The sequence below is a fragment of the Phocoena sinus genome, chromosome 7, assembly GCF_008692025.1.
Source record: "Phocoena sinus isolate mPhoSin1 chromosome 7, mPhoSin1.pri, whole genome shotgun sequence".
Taxonomy (NCBI): Eukaryota; Metazoa; Chordata; class Mammalia; order Artiodactyla; family Phocoenidae; genus Phocoena; species Phocoena sinus.
In genome coordinates, this window is record NC_045769.1 from 67,568,720 (window position 1) to 67,591,030 (window position 22,311).

A 22,311-nucleotide genomic window follows, 5' to 3' on the forward strand; every position below is an offset into this window, starting at 1 on the left:
GTAATAAAGTATATTATAGCAATTCTCTTGATCTCAGTATTTCATGCTTCCCAGAAGAATCATTTTATCTGTTCTCACCAGTTGATAAAGGTTTTCCCAGAAGTCTTGAGTCATAAGACGAAATAAGGACAAGAAAGCCCAGCTAAAGGTGTCGAAGCTTGTGTAGCCATAGTTGGGGTTTCTACCAGCCTTCACACAGATGTATCCTTCTGGACACTGGCTGTTATTAGGTTAAAGGAAAGAGAGGAAGTCAGTAACTATAAGTTGGATGGCTGGCTTTCCTGTTTTTATAGACGCCAATATCCATTTTATGAGACACCAGGGAAAGCAGATTTCTCTCACTTTAGCCAGTGCTCAACCCAGCACTTAAGTGGACTGATTTACATAACAACAGAATCTGCTAAGTCTATTTGTGGATTCCTCTGTGATTCATAATTGTCATTATTATATTTATCATGTCTCCATATAAAAGCAATCATATTATGATTACTATCTTTTGGGATTTGTGAACATGAACAGAAAAATAAGTCTACAGGGAAAGATTTGATTTTCACTGAAGATATCTAGAGGCAGAAGTGTGCTGAATGTGGAGGTAGGCAAGAGGGCTAAAGAAAAGATGGTGGGGTCACATTGAGAGGAATGAATGAGTCTGCAGAGTGAAGGTTTCATAATATGACCTTAATGATCAAGCTGACCTGGCCTCAATATTGTGCCTGACACTTCTGGGCTGCGAGACTTTGGGCAAGTTTCCCACACTTGCTAGGCTTGGAGAACCTCATATGTAAGAAAGGGCTAATAACAGAACCTGCCTCCCAAACTTACAATCATCGAATACGATATCATATGTAAAACATTTAGTATAGTACAGAGAAAGAATTAAAATCAGTCTGTTTTACTTATCACTAAGATCTGGAGATAAAGGCAGCACAATCTTTATCACATGAGCCAAATGCAAAGCCTGACACTGATACCACTGGGAATTTTGCTACAGGTATTAGCTACTAATGTCCACAATATCATCTTCCACAGAAAGAACATTAGATTTCTGTCTATGATTCTAAAATCTTGTCAACTAGAGAAAGGTAACTATTTCTCTGAATTTTCCTCCTTGCTTTAGCTCCAGGTACAATACTTCTTAATAATAAGCATCCACATGATAACAATCATAATAATTAAAAGTACTTATTGAATGCTGTAATAGCTAAACATTCATTAATCCATTTAATTCTCAGAGCCACCCTATAATTATTCCTATTTATCACATGGGGAAATCAAGGCAAGGAGAGGTGACGTTATCTGGTGACATCTGGGTTTGAATTCATGTAAACTCTCCAGTCTATGCTGTCAACCGCTTTGCTAAAATATGCTTAACATGTACTCAACCACACCTCAGATATTGACATTATCTTCAGATATCTTACATTTTATGCCATGGAGACCACATTAGCTTATATAGAATATCACACTTATAAAAGAACATGCTTATGAATTCTATTAACTTAAGCTTCTTATGTATATGTACTGCTTTTCCCTATATTTTCCGTTGAACTAATTTGCAAGATTAGCTGTGACCTAGTATGGAAAAATAATTGCTGCGTATGAGTGAGTGTGTGAAGGAGGTGAGAATCCACACTTATCCCAGCTATTATGAGAGTCAGCGTGAAGTGGAATTTATGCAGGGCTTTGAATGAGGAGCAAGCGGGGGCTGGATGGGTGGAAGGTAGCAGGTTATTAAGGCCTACGCAACAGTGTGGACTGAGACTCAACACAAAACATCACTTACCCTGCATCTGAGCTGTTGCCACAAAGCAGAGCATCATTTTGCCCTTCCAAAAAATAGAAGTGACCTATTTAAAAGAGCAAAGAATAGAAAGAATCATTAAAAAAAAAAAACCTCAAAACACTTTAGCCATTGTGCCTAGGTAAGAAAGCTTACCTTTTCTTAAACCATGATGAAATTGATAAAATAATAAATGCATATAGGGCTCAATGAAAATATTTTAATAATAATTGAATATTAAACAAATATCAAAAAACATTTTTGATTAAACAAATGTTTAGAAGATTGATTTAGAAAGAAAATTTTGGTAAGGAATAACTATTATAGCATTCTCTATCATAAACTCAAATTGCTTGGGATAATTCAAAAAATAGCTGTCAAATTAAGGCTGTTTGGCACAAAAAGTGAGAGATAGGAAAGCCTTGTTGCTTCTAAATGCTGCCATGAAATAACATTTTATTTTACAACTATGCTTTGCCTGGACCCAAACTAGATTCAGACCTTTGTTTTCCCTACCAATTTTAACTTAATTTCTTGTGAAAAGTGGACTGAGCTGTTTGCTCTTTCCATGATACTGTAAGTAAGTGTTCTGCTTTGAGTTTTGGCTTGAATACTGTCTTTCAAGATAAATTTGCTTCTTTGGAGATATGTATTTTCTAAGTATACTTATTTTTTATTCTTAAGGAATACCTTATATATAAATTTAATAAGTTGCAAAGATGATCTCAGGAAACATACACATATATAAACATACATATTTACATATTCACATACAAAAACATACAGACACATATACATTAAAAAAACACACACACACATAACCCCCACAAAAAAATTTTACTATAGTTTTCAGGAATACTTAAAAGCCTATATTCAAGGAATACCCTAATATATTATGTAGGTCAATCTGGGTCATAGTTTCACAAAAAATTTTAGATCCTTACCTCATAACATATATCAAAAAATCATTCTAGATATTTAGGGATTAAAGATTTAAAGACAAGTCCATTAATATAATATAAAAATATGTAGGTTTTCTTTTCAATCTAGACTACACAGGTGGCTGTTTAAATGCAGAATATACAGGTGGCTGTTTTACATGCAGAATATCTAGGTGAAAATTTTTATTATTTCTGAATCCAGAAGCATTTTATAATCTTAGCTATAGAAAAAAAGAAAACAATTTTGATGACTTGATTGCCTAAAAATTAGAATCACTTAGGGATCAAAAACAAACAATAAGAAGAAAAAACAAGCTGGAGAATATATTCGCCAGAAAAAGTCAGAATGTTAACATACTTGATAAATTACAGAGATCTTATGAATTTCCCAAAGTATACTATCGCCTGATAGAATAACAGGTAAAAATGTCAACAGATAATTCACATTACATTAAATATATAACTTGCTAATGATACTAATAAACAATTATAGATTCTACTACATTAATAATGAAAAAGAGGATACACTTTTCCTTCTATCAGAAGATGTTAAAATATGGTAATAATCAATATTAATGAGAATTCAGTAAGATGGCCACTGCTATAGGAGGTATATAGTGGTCTGACCTCTTTGGAGAGCAATATGACACTATGTCTCCCTAGCCTTAATGTCGTCATACCCTTTAACCCCCCAAAATTCTACTAATAGAAATCTATCTGAAGGAAACAATCAGAAATAGAGAAAAGATTTATGTGCAAAGATTGTCACTGTGCTGTTATTATAACATTAATAAATGGGAAATTTCATAAATAATGAAATCATTTGTTTTATTTATTCACTTGTCCAAAGAATCTTAATCTCTTCAGTAAAAATCTTCATGAGAATACTAATTCTTAAAACATTAATATAATGTGAGAAGTGATAAAATTTCACATGGTTCTAAAAACCATGAAGGATACCTCAGACTAAGTATCCCAATGGAGTATTGATAATCAAGAGATCAATGGAAGTAGGCTAGCTAATTGCACAAGGAGAAGGAGAGGGGCTTCCCTGGTGGCACAGTGGTTGGGAGTCTGCCTGCCAATGCAGGGGACATGGGTTCGGGCCCTGGTCCGGGAAGATCCCACATGCCGCGGAGCAACTAAGTCCATACGCCACAATTGCTGAGCCTGTGCTCTGGAGTCCGTGAGCCACAACTACTGAGCCTATGTGCCACAACTGCTGAAGCCCACATACCTGGGGCCCGTGCTCCACAATTAGAGAAAGCCCCGCACAGCGGCGAAGACCCAACGCAGCCAAAAATAAATAAATAAAATAAATTAATTAAAAAAAAAAAAAAGAGAGGGAGGGACTTGGACATTCCAATGACAGAGGGGCAGGCTTCAATGATAAGAAGTTATACTAAATCATAAGTATATTCTGATGTCCATCTCTAAAATAAAATCAAACTGTATTGATAAACAACTCTAACACAATGATTGATACCAAAGAGATAAACTGGAATAAGAATATTATAAAGGTAGGTTTTGAGTTTGCACTTTCTCATCAATAAGTAACTTGCTGGACTAAGGTTGCTTAACTTTCTGATGAGTACACAAATTCAGATTTCATCTTAGTTTCTCCATTTCCAGATACATCATATGCACTCAAAACATATATTGAGTCAAACCAAATAGGGCCAGATTATTTTTTCCTCAGTCTTCTTAATAATCCATTTCAGCAAAATACATTGAATAGTTCAAACTACTGATTTATTTATTAAGATGACTGAAAACTCCTGATCAATCCCCAACAAATGAATATTTTTGTTTATAAAGCATTATACTGTATTGCTGTCAAGACTGGTTTAGGAAAAGAACACATCTTCAAACGATAACTTTTATCGCATTGATTGAAAGATAAGGAAAAAGGAGTAAGATACCATTTGACTTCTGTATCATATATATTATGTTAAATTGGTCTAAGTAATTTGGTTCACATCAAAATTGAGACAATTTTCACTATATATATATTTTAATATTTAAAGGACTAAACAGCTTAATGGTCAAAAGAGTATGTCTTACTTTTATCTTCAATATATTCATCCCAGTTAAACATGCTCACTGTCCTATTGAAAGTGGTACCATTCCCATCCAATGAGTTATTAAAGAAGGAAGTGATGTTTATTTCAAAGGAAGAATTATCTGGGGGCCATTGCAAACATTTGTTTCGCAGGTTGCCCATAAACAGCTGTAATCCTATTAGTGCAAACACGCTCAGACAGAACACAGTCAGGATCATTACATCTGAGAGCTTCTTCACTGACTGGATTAGGGCGCCCACGATGGTCTTCAGGCCTACACATAAAATCAAAGGGAGGAATTTAAATATACTATTCGACAGCTACTTCACAGACAAAAACATCATGAGCTCGTCCTGGAAAATAAAGATGTCATGCAGAATGCCAACAATATTAGTTTAATGTTTGTGATTGAATAACATTTTCATGAAAAGCCTGCTAGCCGGTGAAAATGAATGAAAGCAGAATTTGTACGTTCATTAGAAAACCGTGAATGGAAATAAACCAAAAGTGTATTTCCAAATACTCCTTAGAGCAAAAGAAATGGTTTTGTTATTCATGCTTAAACATCAACCTTGTATAAATTTTTTGCCTTTATTTGCAGATGTCTTACTCCCTAACCTCTTATTGATTTTATAAAAATCTATATGAATAAAGTAGTAAGAAATCTTGAAGTCACTGAGCTATGAGGTTATATATTTGTGAATTCTGCAAGCTTGAGTATGGGTTAAAAAAGGAAGACATCTGAAAACTGAGCCCCATGCAGCACTCATGCTATCCCTTGCTCTTTCATTTATTTGAAGTTAAGAAAATTACCAGTTTTAGACCTAACTGGTCAAATCTGCAGCAGTTTGAATGCCTTACAGTTTAGCTTCTATGCAGAAAGCTTGATGTTACAGGACGCAAACCATGTAGCCTGTTACTGCAAATGCCTCATGCAAAAACTTGTTAAACTCAAAGGCTGATTTAGAACAGATCATTTTAAAGAAAGCAACTAGTAAAAGCAAAGAATCAAATCCACCCAAAATATGATGTACTGATTCTTGCTTTTTTACAAATTTATTTGCAATAGGTGAGAAGCAACAAGGCTTACGCACAAAAGCTGTGATTGTAGCACCAATGCTGCTAAAGTCAGCCTCGGTGTTTAACCTAGCTCTCACCTGGAATGACTGAAATTGTTTTCAGTGCTCGGAGAACTCTGAATGTTCTCAACGCTGAGACATTGCCCAGGTCCACAAACTCTGTCACATATCTGTAATAGGGAGTTCACACACAAACACAATAACAGAACACAAGAAACAGTTGGAGATATAAGGGGCCTACCACCTTATACCAGTTTCTTCTTACCTGGAATTACAGAAATAGTTTTCAAAGCTCTCAAGACTCTGAAAGTTCGAAGAGCTGAAACATTGCCTAGGTTTACAAATTCTGTTACATACCTGTAGAATTAAATCAGAGTTATTCAGAATTTAGGGAAATCTAAGTCTAAGTTGGTCTTTCATCAAGATCTTTCAACTTCAATGAGTGTTGCCATCAGATTTCCCAATTAAGAGAAAAATGGCATTGTCATCAATCATAATCTCTGTTACTTGGGAAATTTATTTTATTGCTTTACAGCATTAATTGAAATCAAAGCCATGTAATTTACTATGATAGTCCCTAATTTCTCCAAAGTGCACAATCTGATTGGAAGAAAAATATCCTAAATTCACATAACCAAGAAAAATGCTTGATCTGTTAAGGGAAACCACCAAGGAGAAATACAGTGTAGGCTCCCACTAATGATTTACTCTTCCCGGATAGGAAATGTATTAAGATACTTACGCAAAAGTAATGACTGTGAAATCCAACCAATTCCACGGATCCCGTAGAAATGTGAAATCTTCTAAACAAAAGCCCCTTGCAAGTATTTTTATAAGTGATTCAAAAGTGTAAATTCCTGTAAAGGTGTACCTGAGAGAAAATAGCCAAGCCCACATTAAAGGTCTAGTAGGTAATTTACATGTACATATCTTAAAGGAGAAAAATAACAAATACAAATTAGAGGCTTCCATATAGTTCTATATTGGTCTCCCTATAATGTAGACCTTAGGTAGTACTTAAGGAAGAAAGAAACATTACGTTCTGAAAGACATTCTCATTGACTATTGAGTATTGTATTTGCTACATTAATTCATTTGAAAGCCCAAATAATATGGTTCTATATGAAAATATTACCTGAAATACACTAGTTTTGGTCTAATTTAAGGAAATAGTTATTAACAAAAATAAATGAAGATTTTTTTGTCTAATAAAATGTACATCATTAACAGCAATGAAATATATACTAATAAAACATAGAAAGGTGATAGCCATGAGGAAAAGAACATACAAACTAGGTATAGTTTTTATCATCAGATATTAGTAATCACTGATTACCTTTGAAAGAGTGTGAGACGCATAAGGAAGATAAAGAGCTACAAATATTGGCAGTCAAATCAGTGCAGTAATTGGAGCAACTTAATGAGCCAGTGCAAGCTTTGTCCTACAGAAAATCAGTGGTTGAAATGAACTTGAATCACTGTCTAACTGGTTTGTAGTAGCTAGTATGATTTGCTAAAGAAACTGATGAGGTCTCAAGATGTTAAATGCACATAAAGGGACAACAATATTGCAAGAGTTTTTTTTAAATCTTCTACTTACTCCACATTCTTTGTCCAGTCTGGAGGATTACTCATGGTCATAAATACACAGTTGGTAAGAATAGTGCACATAATGAGCACATTGAATAAAGTAGAAGAATACCGTCAAGGAAGACAAAATTCAGTGGAAAATTTCACTTTCATACACCATTATGTCTTTCACCACCATGAAGTTTAGAACTTTTATGCCCTTATTATTTTATTATTGAGTTTGCTTTTTCCATTTCTGTAATTTTAACAACTCCATAACCAAGTCATGTCAGGCCAAGCCATCAATTATTTGGAGGCTACTTATGTGATTTTAGTAATGAAAAAGATTAAATGAAAAGAAATTAGCTGATTGGTAAGTAATTTATCAATTTAAGTTTTTTTCTTTCTTTAATGACAGACTCAACGACTGAAGTGCAAGCTCAGCATGTATGAAGACTCTGACAAAAATTCAACAAGAGAATACCAGTAATTACAGTCATCCCACATTATGCGTGGGGGATTGGTTCCAGGACCTGCAGCGGACACCAGAATCCACGGATGCTCAAGTCCCATAGTGGGCCCTCTGTATCTATGGTTTCTGCATCCTCAGATTCAAGGAACCATGGATCCTGAACACTGTACACCACCTACTGTTGGTTGAATCTGCGAATGTAGAACCCATGGATATGAAACCCATGGATGGGGAGGGCCGACTGTAACTGAATGCATTATAACTCCATCCTAAGGGTCATCTGAGTGGAATATCTTCAATAAAATTCTTTCTAAGTGGAATATATAATATACGGTGATTGCTCATTAAATTCTGAATAGTAAGAGAAGATGGCTGGTGTTAGTACTGACATTTCTTGGGTTTGTAACTGTGGCCAAATTACTTATAATTTCCCTAAGCCTTGGTTCACTTTGCTATAAAAGGGAGAAAGAATAACCATTCCACAGGATTGCTGTCAGAATCAAATTAGTTAAAATATATTAAACCTCCTGCAATTTAATGTGCCTTGTACATGGTAGATACTCAATAAATTACTTTCTTAATTTCCTAAATCATAGAGAACACTACTTATAAGAAACATGTGGTTTGTTTCACTCTACCCCACTTTGCCTGTGTAGACATAGCCAATGCAGTTCACTCTCCTTTATACTGAAAAACAGCAACAAAAGCTCTTTAAGAAAACTTTCAGTAGTAACACTTGAAATAACTTTCTTTCATAGTTAATAAAAAGCACAAGAAGGATTCAGCTGTACTTATGCAAAACAAGAGCTTTATCAATATAGATTTAGAAACTGTATAAAAATTCCAGTGAATAAATGCTATTAATATCACTTCTCACTCTTTATTTTTATTTTTATTTATTTATTTATTTTGCGGTACGCGGGCCTCTCACTGTTGTGGCCTCTCCCGTTGCGGAGCAACAGGCTCCGGACGCCCAGGCTCAGCGGCCACGGCTCACGGGCACAGCCGCTCCGCGGCACGTGGGATCCTCCTGGACCGGGGCACGAACCTGTGTCCCCTGCATCGGCAGGCGGACTCTCAACCACTGCGCCACCAGGGAAGCCCTCACTCTTTATTTTTATTATAAATCTTCACATTATTTACACATAGTAACATATCAGCACGATTTTAAGTGTAGTAAAATAGAATAGTGTTGTGTTATCTATATGTTGTGTTATGTATTATGTGTTAATCTATAAAGGAAGCTTCTTTGCACCCGCAACTGACTTTAGTCAAAGCAATCATTGATTTTTCATTTTGACTGGCAGTGATGCAAGGCACATGCTTGATTCTCAGCTTGTTAAAATGCATCCACATGAAAACAGTCATAAGTGAATGGTGTGGATCAGCCACATGAGGGCACTACAACCTAGAGAACACAGAAAAACACCATTTCAAAGAAACATTTTTCCTTTATTGCTACAAAGAAACAAAAAGTAAGACAAAATTAAAGATGACTTGCTATTAGTATATAAAACTAGAGGATCCTCTGTGTCTGTTAGGCTGCTAGGCTCTACTGGAGAAAATGACTCCTCTTGGTCGGTTGGCGCCATTCAAAATACATGGTTCCCAGCCTCACCCACACTCAACACAGTCTAAATATTTCTCCACTTCACTGCACCTCCTACTCTGCAAAGACAATTCCAAATATTCTCCACTCTTCTCTGACCTCCAATCTTCTTCCTTCCCTCCCCATTTCAAACTCATGACCTTATTTCCTACTTCACTGAGAGAAGAGATAGGATCAGAATGCCATATCTTTACTTCCCACCCCCAAACTGACAAACCTCTATGTAATAAGATCCTTTCCTCCTTCTTGTTTCAATGGGGGGAGTTTTCAATCCCTCTACTCATACTCTGGACACCTTCTACCTTTCCAGAACACTTCAGAAATCTCTTATCTCTTCCTTCTCTTACCTTTAACACTTCCCACTCTATCTACCTCTTCCTATCAGCACAAACTTGCTTAAGTCTCTCTTATCTCGGAGGAAAAAAAGAAAATACTTTCCTATAACCCACAATCCTCTAACTACTTACTACTAACTACTTCTCTTTTCCATTTCACAGCCAAACTTCTTGGAAGAGATGTTTATCTTTACTTTCCCTCATTTATCTATCACATCCTTAGCCTACCAGTTTTCTTTCTAAATATGACAAACATCTTCATGTTTTGTCCCTGAAAACAAAAGGATAATTTTGAGTTCTTATTTGACTTGCTCTCTCAGCAGCATTTGACAAGCATGATTCTTCTTCCCCCTTTCATTATGTTCTCTTATTTTTGCTTTCATGAAGTCCCAACCCCTTGATTTTTCATGTCTCATGGACAATTTTTTTGTATCCTTTGAAATGTTATATTTCCCTTTTTTAAAAGGACATCAGATATCCAAGCCATTTTCCCCTCTCCTGCTATATTTATCCTAGTAAAGCTCATCAACATACATAGCTCCAAGTACATTTACATGCCCACTGATCTCAAGTATTTCTCTCCAGACTAGCCCTCTCTTCTGAACTCAACTGTCCATGGTACCCAATTGTACATATTACATCTGCATTTATATTTACTCATTTCATTGACACTTCAAATTTTTTCAGTTCTAAAACTAAACTAAAAATCTTTTCATCCTATTCCTCTGCCCCTCTAAAATACTGCCCCTTTGACATCTCTGTATCACAGAAAATGGCTCATGATCCAGTCAGGAACCTAGGAGTGATCTTGCATTTTTCTCTTCCTTAAACCTCCACATTCAACTTAACACCAAATATTGTCAATTCTACCTGCTATGCCTGGATTCAGTGAACTTTTCCCCCAATCCTCATATCACTACATAGCCCGGATGTCCATCAAATCTAACCTAGATTACTGCAATTTCATCTAAACTGGTCTTTCTGAATCCATGTTTGACTCCTTTCAATCCTTTCTGCATACTGTACCAAATGACCTTTGTAAATTTAATTTCAATAGCTTTCCACTACCTTAGGATGGCGATCAAATATCTTACAAAGAGTGAAGAGTCTAGGAGATCTAACTCCTCTCTACTTCTCCAGTTTCAGCTTCTTTACTCTTCATTCCACTCTCCCCAGTCCAATATTATTGCAATTGTTTTAGGTCATGGAATTAAATAAGCTCTTTTTCAAGTCAGGATCTTAGCAAATATCACCTCTTTTCCCTGGACATGCTCTCCACTTCACCTAGCCAATTCCAACTTTTTCTCCAGCACTCAGATTAAAAGTTATTTTCAGTAAAATGCTGTGCACAATAGCACATTTCCTGATTAGGTCTATCAGTAATACATACTTGTAGCACCTGATACCATTCCTCCAATGACTGATTTTAACACTGATTTTTTTCTGCTAGGCAGTCAACTTCACAAGGGCCATGTCTATATTGTTCACCACCATACCTTTGCCATTTTGCAGTGTCCGATGACTATTGAATGATGTCAGTTCAGAAGATTGTTTATTACTAAGTGAAGTAAATTTTCCCTTTTTAATGATATATTTATTAATATGGATCAGAAATACAGCATGAAATTTGTTTTCACATATATCAAGTTCACAAGTTTCTACATTTTTTTTGAAAGAGAGAACACTGGATAAATATAAAGTGGAAATTGATAGCCTCATGAGATTTATGTCACATAACAGACTAAGCCATGGTTTTATGACCCTTAAAAATATTTACTCCTTATAATGATAAAAATTAAGTATATATAATAATGTAAAATATATATTCAAATATTAATAATAGAAAGAGTGAATATTACCCAGTAAGTCAAAATTAATAAATCATTACACTAAACTCGTGTTTTTCACATTGTATGACTATCATTTTAATAATAAAAATATGCTTAAGTTAAAGATCCTGACAGATGCTCAAAAAGGAAAGCAAATAAAACTATTTTGCTTTTAAACCAAATAAGAGATAACTAGAGTCAGGTTTTTATGCTATTAGTTTAATAGATAATCTCTAAATAGAGAGTTTCAAAACCCATTACTTTTTTAAATCACTATAAATGCATTTTATCAGTCACATATCTAAGATTCTCAGAGTTTGGTGAGTGATTGAAATAGTAGGATTTCAGATAATGATAACACATATACAAATATGAAAAAAAATGTAGACATGGTATTGGTGATACCATACATTGAAAAAGTATAGAAACTCCATGTCAAGGTAGATTTCAAGGGGTTAGAACTAGTAACAAAACGCATATATTTATTTTCTAAATATATATTCCATGACATCAACTAAAGTACATTTTTTGAAAGAACAATGAATCCTAGAATAGTATTTCCTTAAGAGACTTTGTATATAAAATAAAATAGAGGTAGGTTAACCTCATATAATATCAGGAAAAAAAGGATTTTAAAATCTATTAATTTCTCTATACCAGATATTAATAAAAATGTGTTAACCTTTTGATTGATACTAACCCGTCAGTTGGCAAGTCTAAAATATTTCCTATGTGTGTAAGATGAGGAAAGACTTCAAGTTTATACTGAAAATGGTTTATGTAACTTTTGACATGGAAACTAGATGTCTACCTCTATATCCATGTAGGTAGGATGAAGCAGCATGAGTTTTAAAGTGATGAACTGTGGATCAGATGCATCCTTTACCAAACACATGGGCTTCAGCAAGTTAATTCTTTAAGGCTCAGTTTTCTTGTGTAAATGCAGATAAGAGTCCTAATACTTTTCTTAGAGGATACAATCATTTTTATTACTATTAATCATTTGTTTATTCAACATAAAAATGTAGGGCGTTTCTTTGTTATTCTTTTTTTTCTTTGTTATTCTTAAGGAGAAGACATCGTTTGTTCTGTCCAGGGGCTTTGTAATAATACATAATATCCAGAGAAGTTGCAGAGAAATTTTCAACTTAAAATATATATGAACTAGAGGTAGAAGATAGTTTTATGTAAGAGGTTTTCTAACATAAAAATGGAGAATTCAAAGCAAAGTAAGACAGGCCTCTTTCTACATATTGATGCATATTTGTGAGACAGCAGAAATATTGACTAAATGTCACATATATATGTGACACACACATAATGTTAACTCTTGAGTTGTTTAATTTTGTTATTAACAAATTCCTAACTACGTGATAACTTTTGAGCATTAAAGCAGGAAAAATAGAAATCATAAGCTGTTTACCCTCCTTTCCCTTAGACCTATATAATTTTGGGGTTTTGATTTCTACATAGATGAAAACCGTGATTTTTTAATTTCTACATAGATACCATATAATTTTGGGATGAGCTAAAAAGCTCACTTCCTATTTAATGAAATAGTAAGTTGGAGCCACTGAAAATAACCTTTGAAATACACAGAGACAGAGATACTGGCAATGCCCCCAGTACATTATTTATACCCGAGGGTTCAGAAATCAATTTTCTTCTGTTAGATGGAAATTGCAAAAGACCTAACCTGAAGTTTTAGCTCTGCCACTTATATAAAATGTAGTCTTAGAAAAAGACTAAACATGTGTGGGCTTCAATGAACTCATCTGCAAAATGAGAAGGCTGGAACTGACCACATTATGTTTTGGTCGATTAACAGCTCCTAACTCTGGTGCTGTATAAACATTTTGTTTGCAAAATCAAGCCTCAAGACAGTAGAGATTTGTACAGAATTCTTTGTGGAATTCCTTAAACAATATGAGAGTGTTCCTTTGCTAATCTTGCAGCAGCTGCTCCTAGAATTGTAGCTACTACTACCAACAATAGCTGTCCTGGCTACCAGTTATCATGTTCCTACCAAGTGTTAGTCATGGTGTCAGGTACTTATGTAGATATTATTACTGATGTATATATAACGATTGCAATTTCATAGATGGAGAAACTGAGATTCAAAACAGTTGGAGTAACTTGGCCCAAGGTCATGGAGCCAGTAAGTTAATATCAGAGGTGGGGGTTGAATCCAGGTTTTCTGAAACCAAAAGCTGTGTATTTTCCTACCCCTTATGAATGATAGGTAGTTCTGCATTATTGTGTGATTTGGAGTGTTTCAGGTCTTTGCCATCACTTTAAATACCATCCATACACTGACATCTCTCAGTTATACCTCCAGCCCAACCCTTTTCTGAACTCCAGACTTGTATTTCCATTTAACTTCTCAACTCCTCCACTGAAAGTCTAATAGACCCCTCAGAAAAAAAAATATGTTCAAATCCACACTTTTGATTTTACCCAGCATATCCCTCCACCTAATGTTGTCCCAAGCTCAAGTAACTGCATTTTTCTTTCTTGACCAGACTAAACACTTGGAGTTTTCCTTAGCTCTGCTCATTCCCTCACACCCCATGTCCAACTGCTCAGCATATCCTGTTCAGCTCTTCTGAAAAACACATCTGAATTTGATGACATCTGCTACCCTCATTGTTTCCACCAAAGGCCAAGCCACCGGCGTCCCCTGCCTTCATAATGGCAGTAAGCCCCCAATCTATCTTCTTGCTTCCATTCTTTCCCCCCAGGCAGCCTGTTCTCCACACAGCAGCCAGAGTGATCTTTCTCAAATTTGAGTCAGGTGATGACACTCTTCTGCTGAAAACCCTCCAGTCATCTCTCCCCATCTCATGCAGCATAAATTTGGTGTCTTCACCACAGCCTACAACTTCAGCTCCGACCTTCACTCTCACTGACCTCAGCCTCTCCTACTCTCTGCCTTTCCCACTCTCCTCCAGGCACTCTGGGCTCGTGGCTGATTCTAGAGCACACCAGGTACACTTCCACTTTTATCCTTTGCCTTCATATTTGCTATTCCCTTTTCCCCTCAGATTTCCATGTCTCACTCCCTCACTTCCTTTGGCTCTCTATTCAAATGCTATTTTTTTCATAGAGGACTTCCCTGATCATATGATTTAAAACAGGACCTTGCCACTCTTCTCTTTTTACACTGCTTTATTTTTCTTAATAGCACTTATCACTAGCTGATTTATTTTTATTATCTCTCTCCTCTCAAACACACACATACACATGAATGTAACCACATGCGAGCAGGGACTAGGTTTGGCTCTATGTTGCATCCCAGTGTCTAGAAGAACATCTGCCACACAGTAGGTACTTAGTAAATATTTGCAAATGAACAAATGAATGAGTAACAAATGCAAAGTAAAGGAGAGTGTGCGTATTAAAGTAAAATAATAAAAACTGACATGCAACACATTGAAAATTCTGATAGGGAATTTTAGGAATATGGATTATTTTTTACTTGTTTATTATCTAGAAAATATAACCATATTTTATTTAACTATTGAAACAAGGTAATGGGCACATCAACAGCATTTTCAGTTTTCAAAATATACCCTGACAAAAATATATTAAGCTAAGATTTTTCTGCCAAAATCAAGAAACAAAGCTAATTTGATATGCAACAGCTCCTAATGAAGATAACAACTCTTTAAGAAATAAGTCAGGATTTTCGGTGGAAATAGAGATACCAATCTAGGTTTAAGATACAAATTTCTTGATTGTGACTGGCCATATTCTGGATTATAAACTAATGATAATAAATACACAACAACCTCTTAACTGTGCCCAAGACCCACCATTACCAACCCCAAGCATGGTTATCTTATAGCAAAAGACACTTGAAGTCAGAAAACCAGGATTTGAGCTTAGGATTTGCGTTGTGAGGAATAAGACAAAATCATTGGGAAAATCACCTGCAAACTGTACAGTATTATTTACATCAAAGTTTACGAGGATCTCTAGGCAAATGTGCCTTATCACCAAAAGACTGAAGAATGTGTCTATCAGTCTACCTGCCTTTTCTCATATCTCTACTCCAAGGTGAGATATCTGAAATATAGTATTTTAATTCAGGTAATCAGAGATTTTTCAGAATCTACTTTTTCTACGTTGGAAGAAATCTGTAACTATATGCCATTTGTAAGGTTCTGGGAGAGTCAACCGTTCAGTTTGGCAAGTCTTAGATTTACCTGGCTGCCTTCACATTTCAACTTGCACCACTGCAGGTCTCCTAACAACTTTGCCCCTTGGAGGTTTTCTTTTTTACTGGGAAGCAAGTGCAAACCTTCAAATTAAATTGTATCTTGATTCCTGAATAGCCCCCACCATAAACTTGGTCCTCAATGCCCAGAGTCTCTGATCAGAACTTCTAAAACTGCTCTCATGCTCTACCACTGGAAGTCTCTTTTCCCAGACGGCATTAAGTTAGGGCTCCTGGGTCTCCTAATATAGAACTTTTTGGAGTGGAGATTATAGATTTTCAAAAAAAATACTATCTCCCCACAAAAGTTTTAAAACAACAAAAAAATCCTGCCTTTTCCTATAACATTGGGCTTTCTTAATTTTATTTCATCATTCAGTTTCAAGAAAAATCGATTTTTCTGACCTCTTCAAACCTTCCATTTTGTCAGTTGTTTTGCATCTAATTATTTAACCTCTTGACTCATTTGTCACTTATTTATTCAATATGTACTCTCTCAGTATTTACTATGAACAGAGCATTGGGCTAAGTCTGAATTTTCCACATAATTTCATGTATAAATTGTGATTATATAGGGATGTATAATTATTTTTAAATATAATAAATAATTTATGGAAAGATTTATTCAGTGCCCAGATTATAAATACTCAAACATAATAATGGACCATAATTTATAGTTCAAGAGACTCAAATCTAAATCTCAATTTCATTATTCATTCCTAAAGCTAACTCAAAGCATTTTTTCTCCCTGTACAACTGGGTTCTCTTACTTGAAAAACAGAAGTAAGGAATCATTATTGCTTAAAAAAAACTAACAAAAAATTATTAAATGTTAAAACATGAAATTAACGTATGAAATTAAAATATGTTGACGTCTATGCAAAACTGGGGGCGGGGGTGAAAAAGGAATGACCTAGAGGTTAAAAGGAAACTGAATTCCAGAATGCCACGCTTCTAAAGACATCATTTGCCACAATGCCAGGCAAGTCTGGGGACATGCTTTACAGCCCCTCCACCCAGAAATTAGATGACTTCCCTGTACCAAGCTTATCCCATCTCTTGAATTCCTTATCTTTTCTAATTCCCTACCATATCTAATTCAAATATTTTCTGGGCCTGCTAGAGGAAGTTAAGTTTTTACTTTGTAAGCCTTAAAGCCAAGCCCTGGGCTGACCATGTTGTAAATTGCAGGCAATGACTCTTTCTAATTAGGAAACAAAATTTAAAGTTGTCCTACCTGAGACTTTGCTTAACTTTCAGTTTCCCCTTCCTTACCTCTAGTTCCTGATATATATCAGTTCCTCATCCTAAGGCCTTTGTGCGCTTCCTGTAAATGCCTCTGCGTAGCACAGCCAGTCTTGCAAACCTTTGCTTCCTTGGTTGTTGTAGGGCTGGCTGTCAGCCAGATCACTGTCCCTGGCCTGGAATAAAACTTCTCATTCACAACTACTCTATTTACCTTCAGGAGTAAATCAAATCACCATCTCCCACCAAGGCGTCATCAATTCCATCTCTAGGAAGTAGATACTTCATGAGGAGAATGAAGCATGAAATGAGGATATATATGTATAAATAGAGATTAAACCTTTGGAAAGAGATAATTGTAGCAGGACCTGAGACTTGAATAAAACATAGGAACAAGTGACCCAAAAAAGTGACATTTGAAAGGCTAATGTGTATTCCATCACAATTATAAACATTTATAACTCAAAGCTTTCAAATGCTAAAATGAAAAGCAGAAAGTAGTAAAATTCAGATGAAAAAGATATAAAATTGTATAATTCAGATTATGCATATATTTTCCAAATGTAAAGTAATGAAGAAAATTAACTCACAGAATTTACCCATTATATAGATAACCTTGTAAAATTTGAAGACTTATAAAAGGAGAGCCTGGTAATACTGTCAAAATTAATGAAGAAGTCTTGGATGTAGTAGGCAATTCAGAGGGAGAAGAGGAGGAAAGAATAAAGAAAGAAGTAGTAAGTCAGGGAAAGAAGAAATATTTGGAAGATGGGGCAAAGTGTTTCACTTACCTATGATCCCATTTTGCAATAATGCGAACTGTTGAGTTAGAGGGAAAAAGAAAGAAAGAGCACATAACATTGCCAACCACGCATATTTCTGAAAAATTCCCAACTCAATAAGTCAGTCAAAGAGCAAAATCATATTAAATGACTATTTGAAAAAAGGATATGAATGTACCAAAATCTTAATAGCTAATTTTCTAATAGGGTTGAAGGGAGTTAAAATGTACAGGGCAGGGGTGGCACTGAATCGAGAGATTGCTTTCCCTTTATTCAATACTATAAACGTCTGAAAAAGAAAACAAACACATAAAACAGAATTTAGAATCTTAGTATTAAAATTAAGAATATTTTAAGAAAAAAGTGAGACAACTTTTTAGAAATATTGTCTTACAAAATATAATAATATACTAATTACCAACATATGACATGATGCTGTGTGCTTTCTCTTTCTGAGCCCTATAAACTCTCCTAAATTTCGTAAGTGATATGAGGATTTAAGAACATAAAGAAAATCTGTAGTCACTGCCATAGGAATACTTAGCATCCTTATCAAGATTTTTTTTTTCCTTATCAAGTTTTAATATCAGTATTTAAAAACTGTAATTATAACCCACAAAGAGCTCAAAAATGAGGCTTTGATTCGTTTTTCAGTTAGATAAAAATTTTCTCAGAGGAACTTCAGGGTTTTCCAGAGGTGGTGTTTGATCACACTCTTTTTTGGGCACTTAAAAGCCACCTGCTTTTATTTCTTCTGGGGGGAGCCATGGAATGGGCAAAGTTTATGGTGTGAAGGAATAAACCTGCTGAAGATCAAAGTACCTTATGTAGAGCTAGATATTGTAAAGAGGAATTTGGATACTACTCCTGGAAATATTTTTACTGCATAAAAAAATATACTCCTTGTCTTAACTTTCTGCTTCACCACACTGTAAGGTAAACAGACTTTTGCCCTTCCTCATTTCCCCCACTGCAGGATGCCCCTTCAGTTCCCTGCCTGTCCTGGACATGGGTTCAAATGAGTGCTTCCAAAAGGCTTCTAGGGTAATGGGGCCATTACATGGTCAAGCCTACCTAGTACCCTAATGATACTTCAGACAGAGGGGACGAGGCGCAACATTCTTCACCTGACATCCCTGGCCCTAGCCCGGAAGCAATTAGGAAGTAGGGGAAGTAAAGGCAACTTGACTAAGAACTCACTTTCTTATTGATATAGTAGGGGTCCAGGTCCTCCAGGGGCTCTGACACCATCTCTGGAGGAATGTCTCCATAAATAAATGGAAGGGATTTTCCTGCTTCCAAGTCACTATTTGGCTTTGGGCCATTTTCATCATCTTCATCCTTGCGTTCTTGTTTGGGTCTCTTAGCTTTCTCTTCTGCAATGCGTTGCTCAATAGCAGCAAGGGATTCCCTGGTAAAGAAGCGGAAGCTGTCAGGTCCTGGCGGTACCAGCACTGATTGTGCCATCTTTTCATCCTGCTCCTTTAATCACTGTTTAGCTCCTTGCATAAGAAAGTGCTATGGAAACGAGAGAGAGAGAGAGAGAGAGACAGAGAGAGAGACAGAGAGAGAGACAGAGAGAGAGAGACAGAGAGAGAGACAGAGAGAGAGAGAGAGAGAGAGACAGAGAGAGACAGAGAGAGGGAAAAAAAGCAACGGTCATTAGGATAAAACGTGACTGTAGCCAATTACATGATACTGAGATAAAATATATAAACCAAGCTATCTGTAATATTTTACTAAGGAAGTTGCACTTGGCACTCAGGGGATTCTCCTGCATGCATTCATCTGCTTGCATGGAGATCTATCTTTCACATTCAGTAGGTGTCTAAGAGGTAATCTAATCTCCCACTCCCAAAATGTTTTAAGTGAAAATATCCAACTCAGAGCTCAGAAATGGAGAATACTGGTTTGTGCTTGCTGTTTCACTTGTGTGAATATTTTGGCAGCCATCTTTTTCAGCATCCCTTCTGAAAAAAATATCCGAGATCCATAACAAGAGATGAATAATTACCAAAAACTGCAGAACCTGGGCTGTGCAAAGATCTTGCATGTATCTCTCCATTTTTTTCCATGTTCCCTTTGGCCTACTTTTCCACCTCAAAGAGCTTATTCAAAATCAACGCACCTGGTAAAGAGCTCTGGAAATCCTGAAATGCCAGGCTGTGGAAACATAGGTAGATACTGCTTGAAAGCAAGGGAGCGGGAAGGAGCAGGGAATGCCGGATTGCATTTGGAACTGCTCGGAAGCTGCACAGGAAGGGACCCAGCTCCTGCCAAACCAGGCAGGAAGTCACCCACGTCAAGAGGTCTGGAGCTTGGACCCCCTGGTTTAGCAACCTGCTGCTAGCTAGTGTAATTGCTTCTTAGATTAACAAATTTGCAGTACCTTAGGAAATACTGTAGAGATAGCTCATTTTCTCAAACAGTGCCCATTTCTTAAGAATCCACGTAGCAGATTTGGACTTGAAAAAAATAGTAAGTTTAAGATAGTTTATCTTTTACATGAACTCCTATTATGCTGGTCTTTGTGATAACATAAATGGAGTTTTACTGTATTCTAATCATATTTTACTGGGCTAACATATATAGCTCAAGAGAGCACACCAATCATTTCAGACGTTATCTCTGAATCAGTGGCAAGAGTTTCTATGTTTTTTGAAATAATACAACCAAAATCTTGACTCCAGAATGCCATCTATATACAATCACTTATCTGTTTTTCCTTCTTTTTAAAATATCAATCCATTTTAACCCTTACCCTACAGGAATGAAAATTACCATTTAATTACATGAGGTGCATTTTCTAAAAGTAAAATTCATTCACATCCAGATCATTTCTGTAGATATGCTAGATCAAACAGGGAAATCTAAAATAACATAAGTTACTGTACCATTTCCACATTTTTTTTTTGAAGTAGACCAGGACCTTTCAGCCACCAGCTAGAAGACTGCCCTCTCAGTATCACAGAGCCTCCAATACATCCCTCATTTTCCTCACCCATCCCCAGAGACCCTTAGGCCTAGTGACAGGCATAGGCGTGAAGAAGGTCCCTGCACACTTCAAGGAGGAACCTGCCATGCCTGGATGCTCTAATAGAAGAGACATGCTAAAACATGCAGACAGCAGCTTCAAAATGAAAGTGGTCCTCTGCAGATTCCCCCAAGGATTCTACTGTAAAGGTAAAGAAGCATCACAGAGAATAAGCATAATAAGAATATTAAAACATTACCCCTGCAGAATCTTTTACACCCAGAGTTTAGGATTGATAAGCTGGCACCAAGAAGACTGCAGCTAAAATTCCATCATGCTTTTTTTCTTTTTTTCATTTTTTTTTAATTCTCCTTCAAAGACCACACCTAACTTCCTGTGAAAGGATTCTGGTAACTGAAGTAAGAACAGGCATTTCCTGTGCGGGGACTACAAAATGGCATTATTATAACTACCACTAGAGGGCGGGGAACTGTGAAGAGAAACCCCTCAGTGTACACACAGAAGCATGTTTGAAGCAGCCCAAAGCTCTCAGTAATGGAGCTCTAATCTTCTACAAGCTTTTCTTAGAACAGAACATTAAGACTTAGCTGGTTTGAATTACTAATTTTGTTAACTGATAATGTTTCCATTCATGCTTTTTATTTGCTAAGCCAAATTGAATCGACATAAATAACTCAAAGTAAAAAGAAAGTAAATAAAGAAGGGTTAAAAATAAAAACTCATAAAACAGCAATTATATTAATGAAAGTCTTACATACATGAGCTTTAACATTAGCCTCAGCCCCAGAGTATCTGAAATCCAATAAAGGGCTCTGATAGTTCAACAAAGAGGTGGCCTTTGTGCTATCTAAGTTAACTTTCCCTAGAAATAAAACTAAACTAATGGGATGCCAATATTATTTTATCTCTAATTTAAGCGGCTGAAAAGCAGCCAGAAAAAAATGAAAGCCAGTAAGATACTAGATGCCAATACTTAGATTAATAACATAGTTAAGATTTGCAGGCTAACTATGTGCCTGTCACTGACCGGGCTGAGTCTGTATGCACTATATCATTTCATCCTCTCCGTAACTCCATCAGATAAAGGCTTTCATGATCCTTATTTGAAAACTGAAGAAAGGAAGTACACTGAGGTTAGGAAAAGTTACCTAAGATCACACAGGCAGGATTCAAACTTAAAATCTGTGAGCTTTATTCAGCCATAAACAAAACAAAAACAAAGAATAAAAACACCTCATCTAACTAAATCCTAAAATAAAGATTAAATAAAAATCTACGTGGCATCAATTATAATCAGAAACAGTCATAATGATTGTCAATATATTTTTTACATATTTTCTAGCTTCACCATTTTCATTAGAAAAGGTATTTGATTGAAACAAGCAAGAATAAG

At 35.9% G+C, this 22,311-nt stretch overlaps 1 protein-coding gene across 4 annotated transcripts in view; it reads right to left on the reverse strand.

The window, feature by feature from the left end:
- The window catches only part of SCN2A (sodium voltage-gated channel alpha subunit 2), a 94,325-nt gene extending 73,034 nt beyond the window's left edge, over positions 1-21,291 (reverse strand). Inside the window, exons 1-9 of one of the 4 annotated variants that reach the window (XM_032637936.1) lie at positions 21,157-21,261; positions 19,124-19,441; positions 18,094-18,212; positions 7,464-7,553; positions 6,606-6,734; positions 5,942-6,033; positions 4,786-5,058; positions 1,784-1,847; positions 79-220 (exon numbers count right to left, since the gene is read on the reverse strand). In XM_032637936.1, the coding sequence (XP_032493827.1) occupies positions 79-220; positions 1,784-1,847; positions 4,786-5,058; positions 5,942-6,033; positions 6,606-6,734; positions 7,464-7,553; positions 18,094-18,212; positions 19,124-19,390 (1,176 nt within the window). In that variant the 5' untranslated portion in view covers positions 19,391-19,441; positions 21,157-21,261. Of the gene's footprint in view, positions 1-78; positions 221-1,783; positions 1,848-4,785; positions 5,059-5,941; positions 6,034-6,605; positions 6,735-7,463; positions 7,554-18,093; positions 18,213-19,123; positions 19,442-21,156 lie in introns of all 4 variants that reach the window. The other 3 variants (XM_032637940.1, XM_032637939.1, XM_032637937.1) reach the window with 3 other exon arrangements.
- Between the last annotated feature and the right edge of the window lie 1,020 nt (positions 21,292-22,311).